Source organism: Rhodamnia argentea, chromosome 2 (genome assembly GCF_020921035.1).
Source record: "Rhodamnia argentea isolate NSW1041297 chromosome 2, ASM2092103v1, whole genome shotgun sequence".
NCBI classification, from domain to species: domain Eukaryota; kingdom Viridiplantae; phylum Streptophyta; class Magnoliopsida; order Myrtales; family Myrtaceae; genus Rhodamnia; species Rhodamnia argentea.
This window is the reverse complement of record NC_063151.1, coordinates 30,497,563-30,508,342: the sequence shown is the minus strand read 5'-3', so window position 1 is coordinate 30,508,342 and position 10,780 is coordinate 30,497,563. Positions and strand designations below refer to the sequence as shown.

Sequence of the window (10,780 nt, the reverse complement as noted above, 5' to 3'; positions counted from 1 at the left end):
GTCGTCATATAGTTTCTGACGTTGAAAGTGAGATAGATTAAGAATCATCCGGATTTGAGGATTAGTATGCACCTACGCCCAATTTTATCGAAGCAGTAGAGACAGAACATGATCGTTCCTAGTAATCTTCAAGTGATATCTTGGGCGATGCCCCTGTTTTGTTTCCCAAAATTGGTTTCTCAAAAAATTGGCAAGTGTGAAAAAGCTGGTAATAAAAGTTTTTCTTTGTTCAGAGAGAGAATAGTAGTCGGCAGTTAAAAAACAACATAAATACATTGGTGGCCAAAATTAGTTGTTAACTTGATTGGAGGAAAATTGGTAAGTCATTTTAATTTTAATTCTAATTAGAAAGCTACTAGCTCGACAATCTGACAAGACAGTCAATTATTTCTGACCACACATCTCCTAATTAATCAGTATTTTATGCAAAACACGCGGTGATGATATATGAATCTACAGTTGAGTTTGTATCGTCCTTGACAATATTGTCGGGATATCATTTCCCTTCTAATTAAAATTGATAAATTTAAGTAATTACTAAAATAGATGAATAAAAGTTTGTAAACCAAGTGAAAAATTTATAAATTACAAAATTCAAATATATATCGCTAATTAACTCAAATATGAAAGTTAATAACATAATCTTAGGTGATGATTTGGATTGGTACGTTCTCATAAGAGTTGGTAAATTAAAGGGTTGATAAGCAAGACAAACAAAAGTGGGGCACTCAATAGAAAAGTTGTTCAATTGAAAAAAAGGAACGAGTAAACATTGATGCGTAATTTAAATTAGATGACCATAGTAAAAGACTATCTCTTTATAAATAGACTCTCCTTCTCACATTGAAATTCGGGATCTCATTTTTGGTCCGATACAAATTGATAAGCCACTCTAATTAAGTTGGTAAGTTTATATAAAGAGTTAGTAAATTCCAAATGTTAGTAAGTCACGCAAATAAAAGAGGGGAAGCTAGTGAAAAATCGGTAATTGGAAAATTGTGAAAGGATGTTGACAATTTTATACGGAAAAATGATTTTCCGATCGTCAAGAATGGTACAATTTCAACTGTAGATTCACACATCATCACCGTGTGTTTTTCATAAAGCACTCATTCATTCGGAGATTGCATGATCGGAAAGTTAGAAATAATCGACAAGATTGTCAGATCGTTAGGATGAAAGCTTCCTTTTATAAAAGTGCCTCTCTCTCTCTCTCTCTTGCTCTCCACAAATGAGTTTTGTCAACGCCCATGGACATTTTATTTAAAGGTATGCAAGCAAAAGTGTGGACAACACAAGGGAGTTGAAAACTGGATTTTTTTCCAATTTAATTTTTTTTAAATATTTACGAAATTATTTTTTTTTAAAAAGTATTTACCAATTTGGGTCTCGCTCGGCAGCCCAATCGCCGAGCAGCCCCTGTTGGGCCCGGTGCCAGTACTCATGGTGGGCTTCTTTTTTTTTTTTTTTTTTTTAATTTCATTTTTTAAGTGTTTTAATTATTTATATTTATAATATTTATTTTATTTCATATTTTTTTAACATGTTTATATTTATTTTATTTATAATTTTTTTCATGTGAAGCTTATCTTTATAACATAATTAGCAATAATTAATGTAAAAATTTATTAAGATCTATAATTAATAAATAATGTTGTAATTATGTAATTAATTTAAAATATTCATAAAATAAAATTAGTAAGATAAATGAAAAAAAAATGAGATTTTCATGATATATTCATCTATTGGACAGACAGAAATCTAATCGGAAGGCGAAACGGTGATGTATCAAGAACCGGCAGATCGGGTCGACGACATCGGATCGGGCTCAAATTCGGTCGGTTGAAGCGAAACGGCATCCTAATCAATATTCACCGCCGTTGGCGGTGACAAACGATGGATTTTTGCGATTCGAGATCGTCTAGATGGGTTTTCCTATTTTTTTAGTATTTTCGAGAAACCGCAACAAAAGAGTTAAAAACCGCATGGAAAGATTAAAAACCACAGCAAAAGAGTGGAAACGAGTAAAAAAAGGACAAAACTTTGGAAGAGCATATCTCATCGCTCGGGCGTCCGTTTGAGACGAATTTTTTTTTTATTTCACGTACTTTTTCGAGACGAATCCATTGGCCTGAGCAATAGGGGTGATTGAGCATGGGGAGGAATGGGTTGTCGATTTTCCTTTTTTTTTTTTGCCAGAAGAAAATTTTCATTCATTATGTTGTCAATTTAGAAATCGGGAATCTATTCTGTCAGGGCCAATTCCAAATTCTTATAATCGAAAATCGGGTGATATTTATAAGCAAATGTCCCAGAATCGAACCGGCCGACTCCAAACCGGTTCGCAGGTCCCCAACTTTCTTCTTCTTCTTTTCAGTGTGCACGCGTTAAACCCGCGCGTGTTAGAGAAAGAGCATAAGTGGCAACACCATATCATGTTGAGAGGGGCCAACTTCAAATCCTTAAGGGACAGCGGGAATAATTGACAATTGAGATTTTTTTGTCCTTAAAACTTTCTGTTTGTGTGATTATAGTCCCTTTTGAATAACTTTTCCATTATCATGTCGGTTAATAGTCAAAGTAGGGGTGCAATTTAGTTACGTGCCAGAACTGCGACCTTAATTTATATGAAAGTATCTGCTTTCTAACAACTCATTTGCATTAATTTGATTTGAAATCCTAGCAAATGTCCCAATTTTCCAAGGATATCGTCGGGTTGCTTTGAAAATGCTTTCGTATAGGCTAAGAAAGGGGTGTCTAATAAGTTTTACCTACCATTGGATTTGGGTGTATTATCCCGACCATGATTTTCCTACTCCCATAGGAAAAGGTCTTTCCCCTTTTAGGTCCTCGATGTGTAACTGCCCAAGACATCATCTTACCAAAATGTGTAATGTGGTTATTGAATTTTTAATTTGCTTAATGTGATCCTTGAACTTTGGTCTAATATGTAATGTCGTCCTTAAAATTTTAATTTATTCAATATGGTCCTTGAACTCTTAAACATTTTTGTATAATACATGGGTCATATTGAATATATATTAATGTTTCATAGACCACATTGAACAGATTAAAAATCTAGGGACTACATTGGACATTGATCCAGAGTTCGTGGACCCCATTGCACAACTTTAAAGTTTATGAGCGACATTGTATATTGGATTAAAGTTCATGGACCATTTGTGCTATTATCCGGTAACCTATGTATGGAGCAAACGAGGGTCAAGAACCAAGTGTGTGTTTGATTCGGCTTTTGGAGAAAATTTTTAGAAAAATGCAAAGGATTTTATGTTAAAAGGAATTTTCGAAATGTAAGTGATGTTTGGTAAATTGTAATGTAAAAGTGTATTGGAAAACAACTTTGGTTTATATACTATTTGAGAAAAATTATGCTTTCCAAATGACTTTTGCTATTTAAAAAAAAAAAACTCAAAACCAATGAAGGATGGGCGGCCAATGAGGCCAGATTTGGCACCTGTAGCCTTGCCTTTGGTCTCTCACTCAGCCACTTGGGTGGCGAGGCTACTAGCCAAATCAGCATCGTCGGCACCAAATCTGACGTCGCTAGTGGCCTGAGCCCTTCGGCGGCAACATCACATAAGGTGAAGATATTTTCATAATAATGAAAGTTTAGCCACGGTAAAGATGAAAGAAAAGAATGTGTTAACTTTCTAGAAATGCTCAAAGCCCAAAGCACCACCGCACCTGCTTCGACTCGAAGGCCTCTGGAAATGCAATTGCTTTTTTACGTAACTTCGTAAAAAATTTGCCAAAAGCCATTTGCCAGGAACCTAATGGCTTCGGGTTTGCAAACATAAATTATGGTAACATAGTAATTCATTATGATCCCCCCGCCGGCATAAAGTTCTAGATTCAGAGAGCATCATGAGCCGCGAGCAGAGTTGCTTCAGCAAGACAAGGCGACAATGGCAATGACGACCGAGCAAGGCCGAGATGAGGTGAGGCAGCAATAGTGCATGACGAGAGAGACTTCTGTCGGATGAGAGAAATTACAGTCTGATTTGATGAAATGAAAGAATGGTAGAGTTTATTTGTTTGGGTTGTGCTTTTAGTCGTTTAAAATTGAAGTGTCCTTATCGTTATTGTGATTATTTTTGTTGCTTGCAGAAGGTATCGTTCCAAGCGGGAGCAATCGAATGAAATTGGATTTATGGGGTTCGGTCGGTGTGATCTACATTTACGGGGAGAGTGGCACAGGATTCTATCATAGATCGAGTGATACAATGAAGATTACAATCATATTCAAACAACTCAAGACTTTAGTTTTCAAAAATGATATATACAATATTTAGGCCTCATAATATCTCAATCTCATAAAGGCATTCGCAAATTTTGATGACAAGAATTTAATTGACTTGATCATTCGGGTATACTTATTAGGGATGATTGATTTCCGATCTAATCCGATCCCAAGGCGGTCCAATAAAACTGGTTTCTATGTATTTGAAACACATATCCATATTTTAAACGTGCACAGAAGAATAGGGTGGTTTACTAGTTTATGTAAGTGCTTTTAATGTCAGTTTGATCATTGCAATTATTAGGGGTGAGAAAAAAAGGCCGATCGGATCGAGATTGATCAAATAGTTCGGTCCGGCTGCCAAGGACGAAGGTCCGATTCTTGAATTTAGGAGTGGAACCGCCCTACCGGACTGCCTGGACAGGCTCGAATTTTTTTAATTTTAATCTTAAAAAAAATCTTTAAAGAAATTATTTAGAACTCTTGATTATATCTGAGTGGCCTAGTCAATTAAATTATTGTGAATAAAAAAGTCCAAGAGGCGGTCTCGCTCCAACGTTTTCCCGGGTCATTCTTCTCTTCCTTCCTTTTTGTGCGGCGTTCAATAGAAAGGACAAAGGGGGATGGCCCGCCATGCCTCCATCATCGCATTCTCTTTTCTCTGCTATTCTAAACGAAATTCGTCTTATCTTCTTCTCTCATTCAATAAGAGAGGAGCACCTCTCTTTCTTCATATTTCGAGAAGCGATGCGCCCATTCTCCCGTTCTCTCTTTCCTTCCTACATTGTCAAGGTCCATGATGATCGACCGCCGAAAAGTTGATAGGAAGCACAAGTCAGACTGACTTTAGACAAAATTTGTTCCACGGGGCTCAAACTTGAGACCTGTTCTAATAGTTTTTGAAACACATCATGTGTTGATTTCACATGATGAAGTGGCGTGAAACTAATCTCAAAGCAAAGCGAGAGATCCGGGTTTGAGGGCTTAAGTACACTACAAGTGCCAAAACTTGTGTACGGAGCTCACTTCGATGCTAAAACTTTCAAAACAATCACTTAAATGCTAAAATTTTTGAAAAACGATCACTTCAGTGTCAAAACTTTCAAAACGATCACTTAAGTGCCAACTTTTTTTAAAAATGATCATTTAAGTGCTAATTCTTTTAAAAAACGATCACTTTAGTGTCAACTCTACCGAGCTACGTCGGCTCAAATATTAATAAAAAAAGCACGTGTCGGATTTCCGGTAAGCCACGTCACCTGAAATTGAAGTTGGCAATCAAGTGATCGTTTTTTAAAAAAGTTGGCACTTAAATGATCGTTTTGAAAGTTTTGGCACTAAAGTGAGCGCCGTACACAAGTTTTGGCACTTCTAGTGTTCTTTAGCCCGAGTTTGAGTCTCCTGTACATATAGTACGGGTTTATTCATACGATTTAGAACCGGTAGTTCTAACCCTCTGACGGAACACCCAGAACCGACTAGGTTCGCATGCAAACCAATGCTCATCTCTGCTAACTTGTAAGCTATTGACAAATTACAACTATAGTGTCGAAGAAATTAAGTGCAATAGTAAAACATCCATATAAGTAAACTCCCAACAAAAGAAATCAAATTACAACTGTAACTCTCACAATATCAATCTCGAACTCATTTTTTTAATCAGCCCATCAAATTTCCAATTAAACAAGCCACTGAAGCCAATACAGAAGACTTGAACACGACTGAGGCTAAAAAGCAACCTTTGTCCCTCCTGATGAACAGCGCATGGTAAACGGGTGAATTGAGCAAGACCACAAGCCCCCCGAGAACCATTTGCCCCGTAAACTTAAAGTCCACACCAAACTTCATCATTCCACCAACCAAACAGAAGAGATTCAGCAATGCCAACGTTGCTATGGAGACGAACATCATGGAGCTCCCACTGAAGTCCATGATTTCCTTCTCGTACCTCGCCGCCGTGTCCTCCGTCGCCACCTTCACCGTGAGGTCGAAGGCAATCTGGGAGAGGCCGAGCCTGTTGAGAACGGCATCCGCGAAGGCAAAGAAGAACGCCGTCGTCCTTCGGATCAGGAGCATCCGCTGGGCGTTCCACCATGCTCTGGGCGTGGCTCCGCAACTCACGGCCTCGGCCAGGCTATAAGCGTTTCTGGCTAGGAACACGCACGCGAACGGCACGAACCACGGGCTCCCGACCTGCAACCCCCCAAAAGAAAAGACTCAGATGCGGCAACGGGGACCATCGATGGAAGAGCATGAAGAGGGAGACGAGAGAATCACGCGAGGGAACAGGGAGACGCCACGAAGCAAGCAGACGGGAGGGACGGCGACATAGAAGAGCGTGGGGAGGGAGAGAGGCGCCCACAAGAGGTAGATGCAGTAACCCAACCGAGCTCCGAAGGGGATGTGGCCATGTCCGATGGCGAGGGGGCAGTACTTGGAGATGAATATCTGGAACATGCCCTCCGACCATCTCTTGAACTGGACGAGCGAGAGGTCGAGCGTGTTGGGAGCCACGCCCAAGAAGGCCTCTCGCTTCGGGTTGTAGTACACGGACCTCCATCCCCGGGACAGGATCCTCAGGCCCGTCACTATGTCTTCTACCGCATTCCCGTACGACACTCCCATCTGCAAAAGCGTTGAAACATCATGTGTAGGCATCTTCAAGGACAGCGAAACATCAGAAATGTGTGCGTGTTTGAGAGAGACAGACCTCCTTCCCCCATTGACTACCCTTCTCGTAAGAGCAGTCAGCAACAAGTTTCGAGTCTTCCTCGAGTCTCTCGACAGTTTCATCCCTCCTAGTCCTAGCTTCACAGCTCCATTCTGGTTCCCGGTCTCGGGAGTACTGTCTCCCGCAGAGGCTCTCTCTTCTGTGGAAGCATCCGGTCCCGCAGTACGGAGCAGCTTCATATCCACCCACTTCTCTTAGCTCAATCTTCCCGTTCCAGCACCCAAAACATCAAACGTGTTACTCCACCAGTTACATTTATAATGGTATCATAAGCTAAATATTAAACGGCTCATTCGTCCAACAGCGTAAGCGAGGGGTGTGCAAAGGAACCGGTTCTGGGCCGTTTCATATGGAAAAATCATTTCCCACTTTGGTAGCCGTTGGTTTCATCTATATGATAGAATAATTAAATATTAAATCGCGTTTTCGTCTAACAGCTTAAGATTTTTAAAACAGTTGGGAATGCTTTCACGGAATCTCATTTTGAATATTTTCAAGCCTCATGCAAAAAGATTAGATTAAGCGTGACTAGAAGCAATACAATAATTAAATATTAAATCACACTTTAATTTAACAGCTTAAGTTTTTAAGACGGTTAATAGTGATCCTTTACAAAATCTCATATCTACCAAGTTGAATCTCACTGCAGGAGAAAGAATGGATGATGACTTTTACCTCATTGGTAACCCTAGAAACGTTGAAGTAGATGTCGTTTTTCGTAATGTTGTCGAAGTTTTGAGGATATTGCACGAAACCCATTTGGTGGCCTCTCTCTTCGTCCATGAAGAAGCACAGCGCATCTCGTACTGAATCCGAGTCGTTGGAGTACATGTCGCAGTCTAGGTTGAGGATTACGGGCGCATTGCTTATCACGGATGACACTCTAATCTGTGCATGAAAATCACAAACTAGACATAATTAGGCAATATTGCAATATGAAACTAAATCATCGTATTACTAGAAAAGACTTATTGTTAAGGTAAAATATGTTAATAGGAAAGTTTGAAGACCCGTGACACTATGCTTAATTGAACGAATGGATACTGACCACGTTGAAATATATACTCAAGTGAGGTTATTTGATTTATGTTTTGTGAAATAATGTCGGATAAGAAAAACAAAAAGACATTGTTTCGATTCATTTCAGTAGACAGCGCACATCATGTTTGGTTTCTTTTGTCGGATTCGACGATGAGATAAACCTAATGTGTATCCATTTCTTTCTTTCCTCGAATTATTATCAGACTAAAGGATATAGAGTACCAGAGCATTCATAGAGCCAGCCTTAAAATTGTGAGGGCATTGAGGTCTCTTCTCTCGTGCCAAGTACACTAACGTTGGTAGTCTGCATCCAACATCATCCACAGCATCCCCTTGTCTCCCATCAATTACGATCTGACAAAAAAAAAATTATTGGAAACTTACATAATGTCAAGTATTTTTTTAATGAAATTAGTAAGGTTAATTAATTAATTAATTGATTAATCAATTAATTTACAATGCTTTACCTTCACAATTGACTGGTGATCCCGCTTTGTCACGGTTGGATTATTCCATTCCGAGAAACCTTCATGTTGCTCCTTCACTTCCATCGGAACGCTGCCCCTTTCCATGGCTTCTTCAATCCGATGCTTCATATCTTCATACAGTTTCTTTGTAGCAGAAGAAGAAGATGGAATTTTAATGGTGAAATAACAACGCCTCAATATTTTTACGCGTGCATGAGCGAGCACCAGTGCCTAGAGAGACTAGAAACTTACCCTCGTAGCGAACCATTCTTCTCCGGCCGTGGCGTCTTCTCGTCCCATGTCGGAATGGCTGGCGAAATAGGCCCCGGGAGACCTCGGTTCGGCCTTGAATTTCTTGCAGAAAGGGATCCAACACTTGGAGAATTTCGAGGCCTCCAGCAGTGCGTAGAATGTCAATGCCGACCCTCCATCGTCCGAGAGATAGACGCTCAGCTTCTCCGGTGGATAATTGAAGGACATGGCCGAGAGGACGGTGCTAACCACCATCGCCGGTGGCTCGGCTTCCGGGTCGGCCGTGCACACAAAGACGTCGACGGCAGGTAGATCATTTTCGTATCTGCAACGAATGGGACATGACCTTTACATGAATTATTAAAACCCTTGTCATGACGCATGACCAGTTGAGCTCCATAATCGATGTCACAAGAAGACGCAAGTGTCGATTACTGTAACTTTCTGCATTCTGATTGATTTTCTTCGTTATAATCATTTATAGAAAGAGAAAACACCAAAAACACATCAGAGTTTCCACCAATTTAACATTAATTATCTTCATCTACTTTTTTGGTTTTTGGCCAACTGCGTTACTCCATTTTTAAAATTGAAAATTTGCTCCCTTTAACCCCGTTGAGACTCTACTAAAAAACTATCCCATCGATATAAACAGAAAATGGATGACGACACAAATAGTCTCCGAATTTTGGTCAAATGTACGATGTGGTTTCTGCAATTTAAATTTGTCCAATATAATCCATGAACATTAGCCCGATGTGCAATATCGTTCCTAAACATTTAATAATTCAATGTAGTCCATAGACTTTTGGTACGTGTTCTATTCAGTCCCGGGATAATATGAAAATATTCAACATTATCCTCTCATCAATTCAAGTTCGGAGGCAACACTGAATATTTTCACATAGTCCGGATACTAAATTGAACAAATACCAAAAGTTTATGGATCATATTTAAATACTAAAAGTTCAGAAACAACATTACAGTTGTGCTAAAATTCAAGAGTTATATTGAATAAATTTTAAATTGTTTGATCACATTACATAGTCGACCAAAATTTAGATATCGTTTGCGTTATTTACCCAGCAGAAAAAGCAAGAAAGGGTCTTGTTGGCCTACTGGCTCTATGACTTCACACGGGATCAGACATCGGATCCACTTTTGGCCAACATAATCCACTACAAAACGAAAAATTTTCTTTGGTAAATTACAAGTATCCCACACTTGTGAACTCAACTAAAATGAAGTGTTATATTTTCCCCTCCTTCTCTAATTGAAAGAAACTTTATACAACCATGTCTCTAATTATGTGAAATTCGTTGTTAGAAATGTTTATCTTTGTAACTCAAAAGTGAAAAAAAGGGTAATTGGAAGACGTGTCCTTCAACAGGGGATGAAGAAAGTCCAATGTCAAATCCTTGAAATAGTTCATATTTGGTTAGCTTAAAGCCCAGAGTGTCCATTATTGTTCTATCTATCCATAAGGGAAGTAAGTCTAGCTCGGGCTCGGAATTTTTACCTTGATCTTAACTTCTTGGTCCAAGGGTACTTAACTTCTGTGTGGGAGAGAACTTATTTAACATAGAGTAATGACATGCGTATAGTACAAATACCTCGGATTTTAACTCGAAAACTACGACCCTTGAACTATCAATAGTCGTATCATTTTATAAGCGTGGACCGAGATTGCTAGTGCGAGCGCGAGAAGAGGAACGACCTCTGTGAGAGCCTCTCCTTAAATGGATACTGGCACACGGCGTTCCAACGGACAGATTGGGTGACCACCCAGTACAACCCGAACAGCACCTCGGCGACAAACATCCCCACCCAAGCCCATCTCCCCTTCTCTCCCGGCCTGGGCAAGTGCAGGGACCGGTACACCCATATCCACCCTAAGCACCCCAAGATTGTGGCAGCAAACACCTTGTGACCAATTCTTGCTCCGCCTAATTTCTTGGTCTCGAAGAGTGGAAGCCCCTGCCCTCCTCCTCGCTCTCTACTCTCTACAGCCATCTCTCTTACTGCTCT

At 39.7% G+C, this 10,780-nt stretch overlaps 1 protein-coding gene across 2 annotated transcripts; it reads right to left on the bottom strand.

The window, feature by feature from the left end:
• Positions 1 to 5,802: 5,802 nt before the first annotated feature.
• LOC115735822 (cellulose synthase-like protein E6) lies at positions 5,803 to 10,780 on the bottom strand. 2 transcript variants are annotated; one of them, XM_030667247.2, is made up of 8 exons: positions 10,470 to 10,780; positions 8,753 to 9,098; positions 8,501 to 8,644; positions 8,256 to 8,387; positions 7,668 to 7,880; positions 6,972 to 7,196; positions 6,539 to 6,886; positions 5,803 to 6,454 (listed from the first exon to the last, which is right to left on the bottom strand). In XM_030667247.2, exons 1-8 carry the CDS (start codon positions 10,763 to 10,765, stop codon positions 5,921 to 5,923), a joined length of 2,238 nt encoding a protein of 745 aa, XP_030523107.1. In that variant the 5' UTR covers positions 10,766 to 10,780; the 3' UTR covers positions 5,803 to 5,920. The 2 variants fall into 2 exon arrangements, with proteins under 2 accessions (XP_030523107.1, XP_030523115.1); XM_030667255.2 differs by having other exon boundaries at positions 8,753 to 9,077.